The sequence below is a fragment of the Manacus candei genome, unplaced genomic scaffold (assembly GCF_025592945.1).
Source record: "Manacus candei isolate 608988 ecotype Guabito, Panama unplaced genomic scaffold, ASM2559294v1 h1tg000049l, whole genome shotgun sequence".
In the NCBI taxonomy this organism is placed as follows: Eukaryota; Metazoa; Chordata; class Aves; order Passeriformes; family Pipridae; genus Manacus; species Manacus candei.
Window position 1 is genome coordinate 14,468,267 of NW_026138097.1, and position 22,552 is coordinate 14,490,818.

Consider the following 22,552-nt stretch of genomic DNA (forward strand, 5'->3'; position numbering starts at 1 on the left):
AAATACTTGAAACCAACCCTTTGGGTAGCTTCCAAATGAGTATTTTGTGACTAAAGCTTAAGGCAAATGGAATGGGCTTTTGGGGGAAGAGAGAGGGAGGAGAAAAAACAACAATGGCAAATAACAAACAAAAAGCCTCAAAGCCAAATCACAATACTGGCATCTTTGTGTAAATATAACATTCTCCTGCAGTGTTTGCACTCCAAACGCTGGGGTACTGGAGAGGGTAAGCAATCAAGGGTGAGGTAAAGCTTCTGTCATTATTATTTACTATAAATACCTATTAAATTTTTACTTATTGTCCAAGCTGAATGCAAAACACCATGGAAATAAGTAAGTCAAATTTACCAGGAAAAAAAAAATCCCTTTGCTTTTGCACTGGTTGATGGTGCAAGTAATTGTGGCTGTTTTAATTGTCTGGGGTCTGACTCTCATTTATGCTGTTCTGGCACCTTGACAAAGCTGTAGCATGGATATAATGATTTGCCAGAACTGTGTGAAAAGGCCTGAGTAGTACACAAAGAGGAAGCGATTTATGATTTTTGAACCCTGAGATTAGCTCACTACCCTGAGATTACCTCTGTTGGTTAGAGCATGGTGCTAATAACGCCGGGGTTGTGAGTTTGACCCCTCTCTGGGCCGTTCACTTAAGACTTGATGATCCTTATGGGTCCCTTCCAATTCAACATATTCTGTGATTATGTGAACCTGGCAGTGCACTTTAAGCTAACCATGGAGGAACTCTTCTTGTTCTGCCATCTCTGGCCAGTAAGGGTTATTATTGTATTTGTTAAATGTGTAATAGGATTTAGAGATGGATTAAGCTAAATGTTTTGGCTTTAAAAGTTTGTTTTGCTTTGCTTTTTTTAGTTTCATGGAACAAGCTTCTTTTCTGCCTGCACAAGAAAGGTTCTACAGTTTAAACAAAAGCTAATGGAAATTCTTGAGTTTCCAGCAAAGATGCTGCAGTTCAAATGCATTCATTCTGTTTTCTTGGTGATGTGGCACCATCATGACTAGAGTTTGTTGTTTCTTTTTATGGCTGATGTGTACCCAGGCAAAGATTCTGACTTAAAAGCTTAGGATTTAGACTCTCAGCCCAGGCTTTTTTGAGAATCATTATCACTACAATCGAGCAAGGAGACGCTTTATGGAACAAACAAACCAACAAAAATAAACAGAGAGCTCACAGTATTTTTTCATGTTTTCAACCCCATGACATTTTATTTTTCATATCTATATTAAGCATGTGAGGTTGAAAGATATCATAGGTCATAGACTTTTGTTTATTTCCTGAAGGACTCTAATACTGCATTTCCTTTTTTTTTTCTTGAGGGAGTAAAAGCTGTATCAGACAGAGCACAAACAACCACTTTCATAACTTCCCTAAAATCAGAGAAATAATGATACAGTCAGTGAGGGTATGTCTTCAATGGATTACTAAAGCATGTTTACCATCACGTTAATTCTGTTCTAATGCAATTCTTTCAACTAAAATTTTCTTCTCTAGTCTGGACTTAATTTTACTTCCTCTAAAACTTCACCATGTGTAGTGGGTTTCTCTGGCGGTGTTTTGGTAGCAGGGTGGGCTACAGGGGCGGCTTCTGTTAGAAGCTGCTAGAAGCTTCCCCTGTCCCATGGGGCCAATGCCAGCTGGCTCCAGGATGGACTTACTGCTGCCAGCCAAGGCCAAGACAATTAGGAGTAATAGTAATGCCTCTGTGATAAAATATTTAAGAAAAGAAGATTGTCGAGCAGAAGAAATTCCAGCCAGGGAAGAGTGGAGTGAGAACATGGGAATAACAATGTAGACACCAAGGTCAGTGCAGAAGGAGGGGCAGGAGGTGCTCCAGGTGCCAGAGCTGAGGCCCTTGCGGTCTGTGGTGCAGACCATGGTGGAGCAGCTGTGCCCCTGCAGCCCATGGAGGACCATCGGGGTGCAGACACCCACCTGCAACCCATGGAGAATTCCACACTGGAGCAGGTGGATGCATGAAGGAGGCTGTGACCTCGTGGGAGGCCCAGGATGGAGAGGGGTCCTGCTGGAGACCTGCAGCCCATGGAGAGGGAAGCCCACACTGGAGCAGTTTTTTCCTGGGTAGGATTTGTGGCCCCTGTGGGGGACCCACATTGGTACAGCTCATTCATGAAGGACTGCACCCCATGGAGGAGTGACCCACGGGACAGCAGTTTGGGAAGAACTGCTGCCTGAGGGATGGACTCACATTGGAGAGGTCCATCAAGGACTGTCTCCTGTGGGAGGGACCCCACGGGAGCAGGGGAAGGACTCCTCTCCCTGAGCAGCAGCAGAAACAACAACTGACTGCAACCCTCATTCCCCGACCCCCTGCACCGCTGGGGGGGAGGAGGGAGAACATGGAAAAAAGGAGGGGTGGGGGAAAGGTGTTTTTAAGACTGTTTTATTTCTCACTCTTTGGGTCTTATCCTGTTAGTAGTAAATATAAGTACTATTCCCACTTTGAGTCTTGTTTTGCCCATGAAGGTGATGAGTAACTGACCTCTCCCAGCTCTTACCTCTACTCATGAATCCTTAGCTGTTTTTTTTCTCTCTCCTCTGTCCAGTTGCAAAGGGAGAGTGAGAAAGCGGCTTTAGTGGGCACCTGGTATCTGGCCAGGGTCAACTCCCTACACTGTGTCTGGGGAGGAGAGAGAAGAGACATTTCTTCTTTTTAAAGCTCATGTACATGCACATAATTTGCTTGTGCCAGGAAGCTGATCCCTCTGCTCCAAGAGTTCTTGCTGTCTTGCCATCACCCACAGCATCTTGTCTGATCCCTTCAGAGCAAAATTATCAGAAGAGGCCCTAGTAGATATGTTTGTTGTCAGACTGGCACAGTGCTGTAACCTGTCTTTGCCACATGGCTTGTCAGACCAGACATGATTCCTGTATCTGCACTGCTCTTACCTCTGGAAGGCATTTTCATTTTGCACACAATCCAGGGAGTTGTTGCATTTAGACTGAAACAATCACAGAAAATACAAACCAGAACCATATCACTGCACTGCATTATTCAAATGAGAGGTCAAATTACCCCCACTGATGTAAGCAGGACTGCCAAGGTCTAAATGAAGACACAACTTGACCAAAGGTCTGTTTCCAATGTGAGGTTTGAAGTCTGGTAGGTCTTGCATCTAATATCAAACAGCTGCAAGTTAGTACCAGCTCCACTGAAAAATACGCACGCATTTCTAAAAAAACCCTCCCCAAACAAAAACGGAAAACCCAACAGCCCTGAATCTTTAAACTTCTCCAGCATAAAACTGAAACCATGATTGCTCGTTGTGGCCTACTATTTTAGTTTGAGTTCCCTGTATCAGACTACTCAGGTATGTTAAAGCAAGCTAAAATATTTTAGTATAATGCTCATGCTGCTTCTCCTCACCACTTCCACCCCTAGCTCCATTCCTCAAGGGCCTTTACAAAAGTACAAGGGCAGTTCTTGTATCATTTGCACCCCTGTAGATCTGTGGCAGCTTCTCTTCATTTGCATTTGCTAGCTGAAAGCAAGCTCAAGATGTGAATTTGGTGTACTGTTAGTACGAGCAAAGAGAGAGCTCATTTATTAATCCTTAGTTTCATTTTGCAGTGCAGCTTTTGGTGTCCTAAGATTACATGAGAAGACACTGTTATAACTATAATCACTCAGGAACTCAACTACAGACCTATATAATAAATGCATACATTGCTCAGAATTTGTTAATGGCCAGTAAAGTCTTCTTTTTCTGAATTACTGCCAAGTTTCAAAACTGCATGTGTCATCTTATCACTTACTATACATTAAGTGTTGGTCATGTAAGTCAGGTCTGCCCTATGGGTATTTTAAATTGCAAACATAAATTGCAAACTTTTTGAAATGCTATTGTAATGTTTTATATTTGGTTTGATTTCTAAATCAACATAGTTTGTTCATACCACTTCAGTTGTTTTTTCCTTATTTTTTGCCACTTCTAAATCCTTTATCTGAACAAGATACAAGGATCAAGTAATTGTTAGGTAGTTGAGCATCTAATGCTGTCTAAATTCTCCATAAAATCTGTAGTAAGTTTATGGTATGTACCTTTTCTTTTTTTTTCATATATAACCATTGTAGACATGGAACTTAATACAACTTAGAAATTAGCTGTAAAAGAAGCATGGTCTTTTTTTCCAGCAGGTATTGGCAATAATAAACTTAAAACATTTAAGATAATAATGATCTTTGAATTTAGGCATCTTTCTTCTGGTGTACAGTTGTGGTTTTGTAGTTCAGCTGATACCTTCCTGCTGTAGAATATAGCTCTTAGTTTGATTGTAGTCCCTTGTACAACATCTTTGAGCTTTCAACCTACTGCAAGTCTGCTTGAGACTGACTGTGTTGCACTGCAGTGCAACAGTGCCTATTTCAGTTCCTTTTTAATTCCCACATAGTGACCAACTCTATAAGCAGTCAGTCTTGGAATTCACAAATAACAAATAGGAATGTGAGGATGTGAGGTACTATGGTGCACCAGAACCTAATTGGGTTGCTTCTCCCTTGGATGTTATCTGTCCAGGAACTTTTGAGAACATTTTAGGAAGAAATTGTTTACTGTGAGGGTGGTGAGGCACTGGAACAGGTCGGCTAGAGAAGCTGTGGATGCCCCATCTCTGTAAGTGTTCAAGACCGATTCGGATGGAGCTCTGAGCAACCTGGTCAAGTGAAAGGTGTCCTGTCCACAGCAGGGTGATTGGAACTAGGTAATCTTTAATGCCACTTCCAACCCAAACCATTCTGTGAATCTATGATTTTTCTTCTGTCTCCTGAGTACTAGAAGCAGAAGATACTGATGCGCAAATGAAAGCTTTGAATGCAAATAGATGCAATTATTTCTGAGAGTTTAGGATAGACAGATAGACAGATAAATGGATCAATAAAGAAATGTATATCAGATGCAGAATATATATGAGGCACAAACAAGCTGCGAGGAAAAGTCTAGAAAACAGAACTGCAACATCTCAAGGCACAGAAGAATAAAATTGTTCTTCCAGCCATTCTATTTCGATGAATTATTTATATATAAATCCATTTGCACTAGAAGTTGGAAAGGCCATTTTTTCACAAATGCTAGTGTTTTCCTAGAAGATAGAAATGGGATTGTGAAATTGATTATTAAACATCGCACTTTAGGGTTTAAGATAGCTCAGGTTCCAAGGGACCAAAACCATGATCTAATTCTGGGAGTCAAATTAGCATTCTTTGCCAGACAAAATACTTCAGCACTTGGCTGCTTTAAACTACATCCAGAAGAACAAACCTTGTTGTCATCAGTCCATGTCCACAGCATGTCAAATTCAAGATTTCTTTGCAGCACAGGTAAAATGGGATGCTGCTACCACAGGGACAGGGTGGTTTCTGCTGCTGCATCGCAATTATGTTGGATACTCCCAAGCTACCTCAGCTCTTGCTGTCTCTAGAGGAGCAGTCCCAGTGCAGGGACCTTCCCTGTATGCAGTAGCAGCCACCAGCCTGGCTTGTTGGGGCACTGCTGCAGGTAAAGTAGGTGAAGAGACAAAACTCACATCCCAAGGCATCTGGCTGCTTTGGTTATGCCTGGAGCTGGTCCTGCTTCAAGAAAGTAAAGTGTCTGGGCAGACAGAGTAGTGCTTTTCATCATTGATTGCATTCTAACGTAGCCTGATCTTTAATTTGTAATGTTAACTAGAAATGCAAGATACAGTTGGCTGGGAACTGCTTAAATAAGAGGACAGCCGAGCAAGATTGCTGATTCTCTTACAATGATGAGAAATAATTCCTTAATATTAAAGAAAAGTAATTCATAAGTAATCCTCCCCAGAATAACACCCAGAAAAGATCCCAAAATATTTTTCTTAGTATTTTTTCTCAAAATATATTTTAACTTGAGAAAAAAATGGAGCAACCCCATTTGCTGAATGCTAAGACTTTGAGAAACCTACAGTCTTTAGGCAGGATTTCCCTAAAACCAAGCAATCAAAATGTGCTTGAAGTAGGAGGTGTGCTGAGTGTTTTCTGATTTTCTTTGAATGGGGTTCACCCATCCCCATAAGACACATAATGAGAACAGGAACCAGCAAAGAGCTGAGAAATAGTACAGAGAGTAATGACTGGAAACTAAGACTTCTAGAGGTACCAAAAAACTGGACCAGTCAGTTATATCAATCTTAGGCAATTCAATATACAGAAACTAGCTCTTTTCTTGGTGATTTTGATCCTTGAGAAGAATCAGATAAGTGTTTATTAACTCTGTTGAACTCAGAAGGCATTACACCACTCTTGGGTACACTTGCCCCTTTTCTTTTTGAATAATACACTAATTTGATTGACGTTTTCCTATGCTTAGCATTCTGTTGATTGGTATGTTTTTCTATGACAATGGGGAAATGTTCTGGTTACAGTTAAATAACATAAAATGTATGGACATGATACATTCCTGTGCTGCTGTCACTTACTCCAATTTCACTTGATCAAAGTAGATACACTAGAATAAAAGAGGCAAAGATGCAGTGAAACAAGCACACATGAAAAGCAGAAAAAAAAAGTTTTTATTGAGATACGAAATTACTTCAGTGTATTATCAAACTATGATACAGTTTATGTTTTCTACTGAAATTAAAGATTTATATAATGTGATAAAGATCCACCTGTAAGAGGCACAAAATTTAGTTAGAAAAAAGGGTGAAAAGACAATAGATCTATATTTTTAAAGCTTTGCTGTTATTTTTTCTAATAATTTTCTCAAAATTTACCCTTTTGAAAGTAAATGTTTCAGTTACAGGTGCTAATTTTTGTATTCTCCCATGTAGCATAAGCTGAATCACTTGCCTTCACTCAGAGCAAAGTAATTTTCAATGTTCATCTTTTTTTATATCTTCACTATGCAACAAAAATCTAGTATGAAATAGGAACATCTCTCATTAGTTCTGTGAATGAATAAGAAACCTGTCATATATTAAGCTATCCAAATTGAAGCAAAATCATTAGGGAGTAAACAGTCATCTTTGTTTTCAATATCCACTTTGTCAAAATTTAGACTTCTAGTTTTGTTTGTTTTGCCAACCCAGTATCCTGCAGTTTTATCTTTTTACTGTTGTAGTTTTCTACCAAGACAGAGCTGCCTTTTAATATATCAATTGAGACTAAGTAAAATTAATTCCTTCGGGTTTCTTTTCCACACTTTACCATTCATAGCTTGTCATTTACTCTTATGGTAATACATGAGTGAAATATAAGGTGCTTTCACATAAGGAAGAGATGCTACCTCCTGCTGTTGTGGACTGAGGGCTCGAGTTGTGCTCTCCTAGTCTCTACCTTCCTGAGGGCTCTGTTCTGTTGTCCCGTGTGGAAGTGCTGCCAAGCTCACAGGGGATTTCATGTGGCCTACAGCCTCACTCATGTGAGCTCCTGAATGACTCTGAGGAGAGAGGGCAGTGACTGATAAATTTTCTAGGCAGCACCAACATTCTCTCAACTTCCCTCTTTTCAATGACGGCTCTGGGCTGCTCAAAGTTGTTCCCACAGGCTGGTGCTACAGGGAGTGTCTATGCCATACATCACATTGCAGATCTTGTGTTGCTTGTTCTCAGGATGGCAGAGCAGATGTGGCAGCAAACCCTCTCTTGCCTGGAGTTGGACTTTCTCTTCCATGCTGGGTCAGACGTCCAACTGCACACCGTGGGAGGAAAGACAGTATGTAGTCCTTTTCTGCAAGTGGGAGAAGTGGTACCACATTCTCCTACCAGAAAAATGGTTACCAAGTTAGAAGTAGAGGGAGGAAAACGCGGCAGTGACTGTTCCTGAAACTTATTAAGATGCTGTGTTCAGGCAACATACATTTGACTATAACTGGATCTTACTATGAGTAATATTTCCTAATTAACCACAGGGATTCATGAGCTTTGCAGACTGAAAGACTGAGCATACGAAATGTCCCAGGTCTGTTTTTAATCAAATTTATGTCGTTATGAATTGCTTGCTTTTGGAAAAAGTTTCAGGAGTAGCTAGTCTTAGGAATTACCCAGGGGGTATGAAGATACTTCCAGTTACATACTTGTAATGTCTCTGGAGCCATACCTGAGTTAGTTAGAAAAGAATTATTTCTACAGAATTAGAGCATGCTTCTTAGTGGACATGGGAATGGTGGATGATCTCATTACCTCTGTCCTTCTTAGATCTATTCTAAGGCTTTTCAAACTCATCAGGGACTGTCTTTCCAGTCCGTGTAGACCCTGGTGGGTCATGAATCTGGAAACTAAACTCTAACACACAGATGAGGATGGACTTGCAATAATGGAAACCTTAAGCTCTTGAATTTTTTTTTTATTTTTTTTTAATATTCTCTAATGGAAAATACTTTTTTTTTTTTTTTTTCTGGTGTGGATTGGGCCAGATTTTGACTGTGCAGACACACAGTGTGCACACACACAGCGAAGGACTGAGGGGCTGTCAGCATATGCTCTGTGTTACAAGTGTGGCAACAATAGCTCGTAGACATCTGTACCACCTGTGTGCTGGTACAGATGACAGTATCAAGGAGGGAAGAAGAAATTGGAGCGTGGCTACCAGATTTACTCTGGGTCACATCAGGGCTATATTTCAATCAATGTCACAGCTCTATACAGGACAAAAAAGGGCAACATTTAGCAGAGCTAAAGTACATGGAGATGTGATTGGAGAACACATTTTAGCATCTTTTTTTTTTTTGTGGCAAATCTGTGTAAAGAAACATGTTACATCTAGGAGATAGATGATGTTTTTCTGGCTTGTGGCTATTCTCCAACCAGGGATATACCCCTTGTCTGTGAAAATTAGGGAGTGGCTGTTTTAAATGCAGTTATAGGAATCAAAAAGTCTTAAAATTTGTGCTGGATATTTCAATGTTAAAAATAAAACATACTGCTGTCTGTACTAGGATATTTAATTATTAGTGTAGTGATTAAGCAAGGTTTAGGAGGTTTTTTATATGAACAATAAGTTATATGCATGTTTTTGTAGATGTGAATACTACCACCACACAGAAAAAAGTCAGTTCTCAAGAGACCAGTGAAATTGGCAACCTCGGTCAAAAGTCAAGGTTTCCAAGACAAATCTGTCACTACATTCATGGGATAATGAAGTGTCTGACAAGATTGGGTTTTGTTTGTACCCAAATTGTGGGGGAGAGCTGTCTTTCTGTTCTGTGTGTGAGTTCTTACAGCTGCTCATTCAGTACAGGTCTCAGCCCACAGACATGACAGGGAAACACTACCTGCAGTATGCAGTGCAGGTGGTTTGCTTCTTTGGCCCATACAACAGCTACCATTACTATAGGGAGCCTCCTGCTCCAAGAGGAAAGTAAAGAAGACATCAGAGAAGTCTGGTAGAGACTAGTAGAGATACTGTCCTGCAAGGGCCCATGCCACAGCTTTGTGGGTTGTCATCTTCTTCCTCTCGAAATAAAGAAAAAGGAAAAAGCAACAAGGTTTTCTTCTTGCTAACCTCTATTTGGAGGTGAACCAATGATCCAAGCATACTTTTGTGATCCTATTGTGGAGTCATTGACTGAAACACAAGTCACAGTCTCTATGTTTATATGGCTGTACCAATGCACCGGTGTTGTGAAGAGCTCTGTGTAGTGGGTACCTGCTGAGCCAAAGATTTGAGATGAATAGCACCCATATTGATTTGCCTATAATGGAGTGGAAAAGAAAAATGTCCAGGTTTTGTTGCAGGTATTTTCATGGGGTATTAAATTGGTGGATTAGTTGCAAACAGCAGTACTGATAAAGTCTCCTGTCCATCTTGATGGTTGGGCCTTTCTATTAAAATGACACATAAATAACCTATTATGTCCCCCACCCATGGAAATTCAAATGCACCTGTCAACTTGATAAAGCACTTGCCTGGAGGGAAGCATTGTTTACATTTTCACTCCATTCTTCAGAAAAAGTGAGATTCTAATTATTTTTCCCACTGTAAATTAATGCTGACTATGGTGGTTAGCATATCTCTGTATTGTTATATCTATGCAAAAGTTAAATAATAGAACTGATCCATCATGTATTATGCAATGTGCATTTTTATGACAGGCTTCCCTCTGATCTTATTATGCCTTTCTTCACAAATACTTACTTTTTTTTTTTTTCCAGCAGCTGGGGGAATCTTTGTTGACTGCTGGTTCAGAAGTTGAAATCTGTCCTGTGTGAAAAGAAAAATGCAATTACATGTTTATCGGATGCTGAACTCTGCTATCTTCTGAGACTGAAAAAATTAGGATATAAAAATATACTCCATTAATAATAAGTTTCATTATAATAGACAATTGGTCACAGTACACTAAACCATTTTTTAACAAACCAAGCACATCAAATTCAGTAATACAATACAATTGTTTCTGGATATCTCAGACGGTAACTTTTCATTCAGGAAAAGCAAACTAGTTAAGGTGAAATCAAATGCAAACAGAATCTTTCTTGCATGCATAAAATCACGCCACAACTTTGCCCAAAACTTGAAGCTGTACCATAAACAATTTACTAGGTTTCCTGGCAGTCATTTTTACTTTGTTTGTAAATATTTTTTTTTTGTGCATTTAATGGTTTCTGCTTGAACTGAAGACAGAACTGCTGAAATACCACAATGGAGGCTGTTTTTGCAATAGTATGCTGCAAGTGGAAAATATTATTGTGAGAAGAATTCCTGCTATCTGGTTTTTTAACTGAAACAGGGAAGAAGGCATTGCTGAGAGGCTCTTGGTACACTCAGAGAGCCCCAGGAGACAGCCTGATCTTGCAAGTTACTTTCACAAGTTTTGCAGACCCAACTGGTTTGCATACCCTGTTGAAGGCTTATGCAAACTGCCCTTAACCTTTGACTTTTTATCTGCTTGCAGCAGTGGATTTCCACTTCTAGATTTCTAGAGAAACATCGGTGTTAGGCATAGTTAAAAGATTTGCAAGAGTCAAAAGTAAAAGTCTGGTGCAAGAGGAAAAAGGAGTAAGCTAACAGCAAGGGAATGCCTTAGCAATTGAGGCACTTTTGGAATAGGTTCTGATGAGCTTGCAACTGGGAGGCAGAAAAAACATCCTTGGGGTGAAGATGGCAGAGGGGATGAGATGAGAATGGAGAATGCCAGTCTTGATCACAACAGAAGACCCAAATCCCTGCCATCTTCATTTTCTTCCCTTCTTTTCTATAATGAAACCGCATTTGTTTTAATGCCATGGAACTTGAAAGCTTACACAAATATGTCAGGCCCTTCCACCACCCTGTACCCTTCCAGGAAGATCTCTGTGAAACTTCCTTCAGTTCTTCCTCCGTGGCCTACCTCTGCTGTGATGTCTGCAAGAAAGCATCTGATTTCTGGTGATTATTTGGAAAATTAGATAAGATAATTTAGAAACAGCTAAAGCAAACAGCCACATGTATGTGCTAATACAGCTCTTACTCTGATCTCAACATAGATTGCTAACTCTTTGTTCTCCAGGCAGTCCATTTCTACCTGTCTCTACAGATGTTGGAACAGTGGGGCTGCAGTGTGAGTGAGAGATTCTACATGCTTCTGTGTTTACTAATAATTAATATCTGTCCTGGAGTAGTCAGTATACTCATTAGGACTATTGAAAGATCAGAGAAAAATTACAGTATTTCTAAAAGGGGGCAACAATGCTTCACAGATGTTCACTTATATTTTACCAAAGTGTTGAAGTTTGCTTTTCACTTTCACCTTCTTTTTCCTAGCCCCCTTCCATCTGCTTGAAAAGAAAGCTGGGTCTAAGCAGGCAAAATAGGAAAACTTTGATTCTTATTAAAACCTAGAGTAATTTTGCAATTGTTTGAAGGAAAAAAAAAAAGAAATTAAAATTCAGACTTGATCATAGACTCGACAAAAGATACCCTGTTCACACTATGCTCTACCCCACTGGCACTATTCTGCTGCCTTCACAGGAGGAAATTTTCTGAAGCTGAAGACAATGCAAGTAGAAGCCACTAGTCCAACGTATTTAAGTTCTCAGCTGATTTGCTGTCTGTATAGTAATCCAGGTTTAAAAATGTTATTTAGCTGCCAGGAACAGATCTGTCTATCTGATGCAAGTCACAGGTGAATAAATGCATATCTCATACCCAGACATACATCTTGAATGCACAGGATCTTGGACATGTCGAATGAAAATCTGTGAACAGAGATTTATCTCTTCTAACCGTCTTTTCTCTGCATTTAATCAGTCCAAACAGTAAAAATAAAATAAAATGCTCATTGCAAATAAACTAATTGACAAACTTAGCTCCTTTGTTTTCCATTTACATATTATTTTTGAAAGATACTGTTGTTTACAGATCTGTCAGGGTTATTTTCACAAACTTTTACAGAATGTGGTCTGTGGGCAAATTTTATCCCGTAAGTTGAACTGCTCCATGGCTCTATTTACTATTTGTTGTTTCTGGTGTATGTTTGGTCACCAAAGTCATATAGTATTATTTCTGCTTTCTGACTGCATTACATTTGTAAACAGATGAGTAATGAATAACAAATGTTGATGAGCAGATAATGAATAGCAGACGCTCTTATTTACACAGATATGCCCTTGTATGCATTAAAATCCTGACTTCCACAGGAAAAAAACCTTTTCCTAAACACTTTTGTATATAAAATCCTGTCTATCTGAAGTTACTGAAGATGCTTTCTTAAGTAACTGATTCCAGCATCCCTTATAACATTTGGGAAATGAGGCATGGAGAGAGATTTCTTCTGCCCATCTGAACCAAACCCATTCTGGGCTTGGAATACAGCAGGATTCTTTGGAATAGGAAGGGAATGTATTTTATCTCCTTTCCTTAGGGCAAATCAATGGACAAAGGCACTGCTATGCACAAGGAAATGCGAGAAAGCTGCGGTCTTTAATTTTCACTCACTAAGGTTTTTGCTGCATTGAGTCAGTTTTCCTTGACTTAATTCTTCAGATGACATTTTTTCCCCAAATTTATTATTGTTTGGAAGAGTCTATTTCTACATTTGTATATTTTTTAAGAACAACTTAAATGTGGAGACTTATAACCACAGAAGATTTAGATCTAAAAAGATGGGACGGTAAGCAGCAGAATACACTAGAAACTAGTACACTGTGGCTAAGAAATATGTGGCTACACTTTGTAACATCTAAAAGCAGGAGATGAAAATCCTCTTCTAGAAAAGATCTGCATTGCTGTTCATTGGACATATTCATAAATATGATGCTATCACAAATCAGAAACAAGAAGATCCTCTGCTGTTTCCTAGTGTTCTGATGCTAAGCAGCTTTCCATAAATCTATTCTGAGATTTCTCTTTAGTCATTTACAAAGAAGTTATCCTCTGTATATGGTTATTTTCATCATTTAGTCTGTTCATGTCAGTTTATTTAACTAAATCAGGTAAGACTGTAACAACAATGCTTCAGGCATTCATAATTTGACTGAAATAAACAATTCCCAGCTACTACTGGTCCATTATGCTGTTCCATTATGTTCATAAATAGGACAATTTAGAAACAAGTTATCTATCTGCAGAATTACTAAAGGCAGTCATAGGTGGGGATATCACACTGGTTCAAAGGCATTTGCTGCCGATCTGGCTCTGGAGGTCAGAGTGTGGCTGTTACATCATGCATGCCTGTAATGGGTCCTCTGCCAACAGCTCACCAAAGGCCTTCACTAAACTGAGACATTTACATGCTTTGTTACTGCCCCAGGCATGAACGCACATACTATCACTCCACCAAAGTACACTGTATAAGTATGTGTAAATACTTCATATACGTAAGGATTAAATATGGGGAGCATTGGTGTAACTAGTCATGACTTTCTCATGATGGTGTGGCTTTTGGTAGTCCTAATAGCTTTGCTTCTTCATGCCTTTGCTTGCCGTTTCTCTGATTTCATGATTTATTCAAGCCGAGTTTGTTTTCACATCTTATAAAGTACCCCATCTTTCCTACAGTGGCTTGGAAACCTTCCCCACTGTCACAGCTAATTCTGCACGAAGTTCAGTGAAAGCCTCACTCAGACCTAGATGCCACCAAGGTGCCTTTGACACAGGCAGGAAGCGTGTTTTTAGACATTTCCATGTAAATTCTTCTTTTCCCAGAGTTGCTGGCAAGGTTTTTAGCAACAGCATGTCAGAGATGGGGTTTGAAATGCTTAAGGGATGCTGTGCTTCTCCAGAGGTTAGCACTAGCCAGCTTTTGGGTTTTTTTTAATTGTAGAGCTACACTGGTTTACCAAAGATTGCCTCCTGGACATTAATTCCCATATTTACAACTCTTACCACAGAAAATGCACTTACCATGTTTATAAAAGTTATCTGAAGTAAATACAGCACCCTCGATATTTGATGTCTTTTTTTTTTCCCCTATAATTTCAACACTTCTGCCCTTTTGCCTAAAGGTAACAGTTTGTAACTTTTGCTTATTATTTGTCATGACCAGCTTTCAGTTCCACCCATTCTCAACTGGTCAGTTTGGTCCATACTGCTCATTTTATGAATTTTCTTTGAATGATCTTTTCAAACAATTTTTTTATACATTTTGAAATGCGTGAAGCTAGAATTGATTCACATGACATTGCTAATAATAACGCTGCAAGCAGTAAAGAATCAGTACTAATCATAATCAAGTGTTTGGACAGACATGTATATTTCTCAACTTTTTAAAAAGAACTTTTTTATGTTGATGCCTCTTTATAAGACACTAAAAGTCAGACTTCTTATTCCCACTCTAGCTCAGAAAGTCTGAGGAAATATTTTTTCCTTTTTTCTTGCACAAAAACTGTCAAACAATAGAAAACGTCATAGTACGTTTTATGCACTAGCATGGCATTTTCTGTAACCTGATGTTGGAAATATTAATATTAATTGGCTGTGCCTCAAGTGTGTAATATATTTATAAATATGCATTTATTAATATATTTGGGTTTAAAATGTTATCGTGTTCTACTTCAATACCATATTTCTATACACTTGGTATGGCATGATATAGTTATACAACAAAGTACATTTGTATTTTTACTTATATATGTATTTTTGTCTTTTGTTCTAGGTTATGTACTGTAATTTTCAAAGGGTTGACATAATTTACCTTCTTTGTATGAGAAGCGTGTTCCATTCTTTTAAAAACCTGTGTATTTTTACATCACAGTATACGTTAAAGGAGCAGTGATTGAAATAATTGTTGTCAAGGAAGAATGTATTAAAATTATTAATAAGACTTAAAACCACATGAGACTTACTGAATCATCTGATCTGACCTAAATTTATGACCCTTCCTTGCAGTTCTTCCCTTCACATACTTGCACAAAGATAGGACGATCAAAAGGAGAAAAAAAACACAACATAATAAAGGCCAGTGAAAACTGGACATTTGCATTAGGTCAATGTAACATTTCGTGATTATAATAATATAAACAAATAAACTATAAGGGCATTCACATCAGACCTCATTTCAAGCTGAACTATTATAAAGTGATTAACAGCCTCACACTCCCGCTTTAATTAAGTTATGTTGTGAAATATTCAGCATTTGAACCTGTTCTGGCCTGCCTCTTTTATCATTGAATTACCATCCTTAATGTGTTTTTCTGCTGAAAGATGAATTTCATTTAAGGATTACTGTACACTGCTGTGGCGTTTTGTGGTTTCTTGTCAGCCCTTGTGAATCTAGATCATTGCTAACTTCAGTTTCTCTGACATGTCCTATATGCACAGTCTCTTGACTAGCCTGTCTCTGTGGATTTATTAACTCATATTGTATTCCTGTAGAAATGAATGGACATTTTTGATTAACTTAATGATAGAAATTTCAGATGACAGTAGAGTTTACTTCTAGAGCTTACTTCAGGTTATGTAGGCCACAGCAGCTCTCTAGTGACCTATCACTTCACAGAAATTTGTTTTGAAAGTTTCAAGGCAGTGGACATCTGTCTGCCAAATACTTTCAGATGGTTTTAGCAAGGAGAGAATTGAAGGGTCCTTCTGAGCTGGGGTCTCTAAATCCACAGCCACACCCAGTGCTGCTTTTTCCTTTCCTGAGATTGGTTTTCAACTGTTATATCCAACCACATATTTCAGAGGCTGCCTTCAGGCAAACTCACACTACTAGGTGATTTTGAGGAAGGGTCAATGGGTAATGTTCCAGCTAAGCATCCTGTTTCCTTCCTTTCTAGTTGTGCCTACCCTGGACCAAAGCTATGCAACTCGGCACCGCATGGTCAGTTTTGGTCGTGTTTTTTCCCTCTCAGTTGTCTGATGATCAATCTGTGCTTTTGGGGAGGGGAGGACATGCTGAACAATATCATCATATTCTCTTGGCTTGTCACATAAAAGTCCTCAGAGGGAGTTCACTAGATCTTGAAAAGTGACAACAGATCAGGGGGGTCTGTGTACTCCCACTACCCGGCAGAATTGTCTGCTCTCAGGGAGGTAGCAAGTCAGAGACTTCTCATGCCATACCTGGTCTCATATGGATATAGTGCCCCAGGAATGGCACCTGGAGCCAGGAACTTCCAAAGGAGGTCTGAGCCCTGGTAAGGTGAAGGTTTACTCAAGCACAGAGATTTGAGAGACATGGCTTTGGCTCCCTGCACAGTAATTTTATGCCGTAAATTACACTCAACTCTGACACTGATTGAAAATATAGGTAGCAATTTATTTGTGGGAAGGTGGTCTAAGGTCCATGCTCTCCTCTGTGCTGGACAAACATAGCATGCATATCTTTGCCCCCAGAGCTCACAGCTCAAATGGGCAAAAAGATGCTAAGATGCAGTGTTCACAGGGAAGGATCCCCAACTTGCAAAAAACATCGCAAAAAAGCCCCTTACTGGTTGGTAGGGACAAACACAAGAGAAGATCAAACGGATTCAATGAAAGTGGGATAAGATAAAGGTCAGAGAAGAAGCAGGGGAAGGTGTGGGACAGAAGGTAAGAAAATACTTTGCAGAAAGGAAGCTAGCAGTACAGGTGAAAATGCACCTGACATAAAAGGAGGATCACGACAGAGATCATTCTGTTTGCTGTGTCTGCGGAAGACTGAGTTTCTGAGCTGAGTGTCCCAGCCACTTCTCCTTCCCGAAGTCATAAGATCAGGGAAGAGACACAAGGCTTGGTGGTCTTGACTTGGACAGGTCAGAGCTCTTGGTTGTGAGACATGGGGATGAGAAAGGGGGGTAACCACGGCAGGGTCTTTGTTCCCATTTCACAAGCTCTGGTGTGACAGTTCCTGCAGCTGCTTCTCTGTGCTGTAGCCAACGCTGTCCCAATGGAAGTTGCTTTCCTACTTTCATGAGAGCATTGGCCGCCTTAGTACTTATGGAGCACTGAGTATGGCAGGCATGTGAAACATGCTTATCTGCTAGACAGAAGAAAATGCAAGGCTTGTCCTGTCCATACAGCTGCTGTGTGTTCCTATCGAGTTGTCCTGAATGGAAGCCTTTTATCCTCAGAGATGTTGGTGTGGGAAATTCAGACTGTGCTTATTTTACCTTAAATTTCAGATGGCCTTGCCTCATTTTAAAACCTAAAAATTTGATTAGGACTGGTGCAAATGGAAGCTGGTGCTAAAATGAAGTATCCTATTGTTCTGTCATTCCTGGAAAAGAATTGGAGATAATTTCCTGTACGTGATCTTGGTTTCTTAATTCACCTAAAACAAATCCTCTCCTAAGGCAGTTGCTCAGAATAGCAGCATGCACGTCAGGATTGTGGCACTGACACACTCTGCTAGTTACAGGATTCCTTGTAATGCGTAAGAACAGCTAAGGAAACATGAACTGGAACACAAGCAAACTGAGCTAAATCTAACTTTTCCCATGTGAGGGGAAAAATTTGTGTCTGGTGATTTTTGAGATCCCTTATAAGAATCTGAGCTCTTCATTTCAGCCAAAAGTAAAAGCAAAACTATGCAAAAGAAGGTTTTGATATACCTATCTTAAATTAGAGTTTTTCTTTAGCCAACTTCAGAGTGGAATTCCAATGATTTCAGGCAGTGTAATACCTTTTCTTGAAAGAAAAGGCATATACTAAGCCAGCAAAAGAGGTATTTCCTCTACATTAACTAGTGCTTGGGAAGGGCATGCCAGTGGATTGTAAGTAAGTACTAATATCACCAATCCCTTCCTTCTATTAACAGGATCAGCATCTCATGGGAGAAAGTGAGTGACAAAAAGGTCTTGCGAAAGTGGAGGGTTAAAAAGCTTGCACTTCAGGGGGAGTATAAAAATAATGCTTCTCATCCTCAGTTTCATTTAAGGATAAAGGGTGCTTAAGCTGTATGCTGTGTTCCGTCTGTAGTATTGAATTCTGTTCAGCTTGTGTAAAGAATTAACACAAAAAAGGCTAAATGGAAATTCTGACTGATGCAGGGAGGTACAAAACCTACCAAAGCAAATATGTTTAGAGCAAACTAGGAAACTAGGTAACTGTGTCAATAAACTAGCTTTACACAACGCATTAAAATACACCTTATTTACTCTGCCTCATCTACAATTCTGTTAGCAGCACAAGGTTATTTTAATACTATACAGAGATCAGAGACTAAAAAGTGCTTGTGGGTACAGGCACAAAGGCTTCTCAAAGAGAGAGAAATACAAATACTCGTTCATGAAATTCTTGGGAAGCTTTCTTTTTTTTAATCAGCATTGCCATTTTATTGTTTAACCTACCCTGCTTGATCTCCCTACTTTTGGTTAATACGGGAGTCAATTACAGCTTCATCTGTGCAGAATTAACTTTATAGAATATACACTAGGGATTTGTCTATCTCCTCTATTTAGATCTATGTCATAAAAAAATATGTAGTAGAGAACTGTGTGCAAGCACTGCATATGGTACAGGCTTTGCAGATTTATTGTAAAATCATTTTAAATCGGTTAAGCTCTTGCCAGAAGTTAATTAAATATGTTCCTTTGGTGGGGGGTGGGGGGCTCTCTCTCTGTCTCTGTGTGTGTGTGTGTGTGTGTGTCTGGGGGCGGGGGGGACCCTCTGTCTCACTAGGTGGCAGTGTCTGATTACATCTGGAAGGACCACGCCAGCCAGCCTGGTGTCTCCAGCTGTGACCTCCAGCACCAGGATGAAATCCCTGACTCTGCAGCCAGCTTGAAAGGTAGCACCACTGTTCACGTCTCTGTGTATACCGTTCACCTCAGCGGCCTCCGGGAGCTCTACAGGCACTTCCTCCGGCTACCTGATGGGGCTATCATTGAGGTAGGTCCAAGCAGGCTCCTCACTGAGATTTTGAAGGCAAAGAGGAGCACTTCAGAATTAGGTCAGCATCAAAACAGGAAAACAGGCCTGCCTGACCCTGCCCAAAATACACACTGAAATCTTCCATAGGAAGACCTTGCTCTGAAACAGTAAAGTCAATGAGTTAATGCTTTTGTGGTGCAAAGTAGCAATTTAGGATTGTTTACAGAGCCATTTAAAGGCAATTATGTAAGATATACATTGAAACTACACACATAGAGATTATTTATAAATATGTTTCTCTTAGAACCACATAAAGTCATTCTGTACAGGAATTATTATATATATAAATATACAAAGTAAGTATTGTGCACATTTATTATACAGCTAGTATGGTCATTCACTTAGTTCGTCCTCAGATACACAGAGCTAAGGCACAGAGAGATTACTTACTGGCATCTTGCATGTTTTAGATTCAATCCTGGATATTGTCAGATTTTTAGCAGCTTGTGCACTAAAAGACAATATAGGATGGTACTAAAGAGAAGTATCACCCATTACTTGTTTCATAGGTTGCATTTTGTTCCTTGTTTTTTCATTTTTATTCTAAGTGCTTTGAAGATTTGCATTTCCTTTTTGCCTTTGGTCTTCTGTTGAGAGACTATTAAAAAAAGATTGGCATTTAAGAGAAAGTAAAGCCAAAGAATAACACTTTACCTACCCAGATAAGAACTGGGAGCATCATAATGGAGATCTCTTTACCAACACTGGCAGAAATTATAAAGTACAATGTGTTCAAAGGTTCACTTCTAAGATTGAGGTTCAAGTACCTTTTTCCAGCATAAGACAAACATTGCTTCTGCTCCTTTGTTTCAATTTTTCAAGGCTCTTTTCTTTATTAAAGATTTTATTCTTAATGTCTTTGCCCTACTTGGCTTTTTAAAGACAATTTAATTTAAAGGAAACTGTCCTCAAGGAATCCAAACATCATTTTCTGCCCAGGGAACTTGTGATTCACCAGAGTGAAGATACCAGAGTCTTCGAACTGGCCAAAGAAAACAAGAGAAGGCACGTGGCCTACCTGAAGCAGAACTTAATTACTGGAACAAAGAAACCAGCAAATCCAAGTCCATGCCTAAGTCTGTTGAAGAAGCTCCGCATATAAATAATTGCCTAGACTTTTGTTTAAACACTTTTCCCTGGTTGAAGTCAACAATGCAGCCCAATTCCTACTTTGTGCCTGTTACAAATGTAGCTCTTTGCAGAATGTTTTTTCCCAATTAAGTTCTTCTCAGCTTTTTAGCTGAGAGGTTTCATTCAACTTCACAAGGCTGTGGAAGGAGGCTCTTTGAACACCCAAGGCAATCTTATTCCAGTGCACTGGTTCAGTTCATTAATCCCTTCTATATTTCTGAGAGAGGAGAAATGCACTCCCATAAAATGTAGTTTTGTTTTCCCAGGTGAGTTTTCGACAAGCTTCCAGCATCGACAAAGTGAGCACTGCACAATAAGGATGCTCAAGCCACTTCTTTACAGTTTCCCGCACCAGATCACAACATAATCTATCCCTAAAATCCACATGACTGAGTCTTATGTCATCGTCCTGAAAGCTGCATGTCTAACTTAGAGGATCAATGCATGCTTTACAGCATTTTTACTTGTAGAACTGAATACAATTACATGTAAGAAATGTACTTAACTAATAATTGCAGTAAAACCTATATACAGATCTTACATTTAGCTAATAACAGATGTAATTATACATTTGTGTATTTTATAGGTCAGAGCTTTCTACTTCAGTTCCAAATTAAGACTATTTAAAAAACTTTAAAACTATCCACTGACTAGTGAGAAGTTTGCTGCCATGGGGTAAAATATACCTGAGCTTTACCACTTCCTGCTGTTGTCACCCCTCAGGAACAAGTTTTTTTGCCTCTGCTGAAGCCAGACAAGCAGTGGTATTTGAGTGGAGTTAGAAAATTTTTTAGAGCTGAAGGGTTGCATTGCACCCTTATGTATAGCTTTTAAGGTGTAGGAGATGAAAGGCTACTTGGGCTTCTTGGGATAATCTTTTCAGTCTCCTGCCTCTGTTCACAACTTGTTGTGTATAAATATTGAGTTTGAATATTTAGAGCTAGTTCTAAAGACTCAAGTAGTTTAGTTTACCTAACTCTAGTCTAGTTTAGGTATTTTGTTCCCAGTGATTCAATGGAAAGATTTTTCTGGATACTTACAGTCTATTTGGTCAGAACTTTCCTCTTATTCTAAATTTAATCATTGTCAGCTTCCATGTAATTATTTGGATCACTCTTTGGTGTAAATAAGACTTCTCTTTTCTAGAAGTTTGCCTACATAATATAATTTCATAATCTTGTCTGTTTTCTGCCAGAATGATTACAACACCTCACCAGAAGAAACGAGGGTTTTTTTGTTCCTCTCCTCACCATTCCAGCAGTGGTGAAGGAGGAAGGGCTCTTCTTCCACATTTGTGGATTCTCTGTCTCTGTCATAGACAGTTGCCTTTCCTCTTTCTTCAAGATCAGCAAGCCTCTTTCTCCTCACCAGAAACAAGATATTTGTACAAAGTGCTGTCTTGGGGCCGTAGGAACATGGTCTGTAAGAACAGGAGAGGTCTACAGCAATAGTATTCTTCCTCTCTTCTAGGTGGACTAGTGCCTGTAGAACACAAGGAGTAATTCAACAGCATCTAGGAACTGGGGGTTACATGCACCTTCTTCCTGCAAAACAATCATGCTTTTTGTTACAGTAACATACCAAGGGTGAAAATTTAATTATTTCAGTGTAACCTTTTATTTGTTTGTTCACTTTTATTAAGAAACTCTGAAGGCAAACTCTGAAGATAACAAAATGAAAAGACTGAGTTTTAGTTTATGTGACTTTCAGGAATCATACCTGAAAGAGCCATAACACTTATTCCTAATTATTGCAGTGGAATCTCATAATTCAAGCATCTGGGGACTAAGATCTCCTCATCAGGTGTGTAATGCTTTGTGCCATTACAGCATGACAGTTGCTGATGTTGGTAGGTGTTCTTCAGAAATATGTATAATAGGAAGACATGAGCAATTTGGCAGAAAACAGCACAGATATTATGATAATTTTGAAAAAGCCTCTGCAAATGTAGACATTGTTCAGAGGGCACCACCAGCATAAGCAGTAGCTTCTTAGCATTCAGCTGACTGAGGTGCGTGTGTAGGCTTGCGAGAACTGAAGCAGTACATTGCTTGCCAAACTCACTAGCATGAGAACAGTATTGAAATCACCAATTCTTTCTCAAATTTGTGTGTTCAGCTCTTGGTGACTTCAACCTCAGATATGTTTCTGTATCT

At 39.3% G+C, this 22,552-nt stretch overlaps 1 protein-coding gene across 4 annotated transcripts in view; it reads left to right on the forward strand.

The window, feature by feature from the left end:
* Window positions 1–22,552, forward strand: part of LOC127476334 (uncharacterized) — a 182,343-nt gene that overhangs the window by 151,268 nt on the left and 8,523 nt on the right. For 3 of the 4 annotated variants that reach the window (XM_051799163.1, XM_051799164.1, XM_051799166.1), the window contains one exon: window positions 19,014–19,223. The exons of the other annotated variant lie outside the window; for it this stretch is intronic. In XM_051799163.1, the coding sequence (XP_051655123.1) occupies window positions 19,014–19,223 (210 nt within the window). The remainder of the gene's footprint in view (window positions 1–19,013; window positions 19,224–22,552) is intronic. 4 annotated transcript variants of the gene reach the window in all.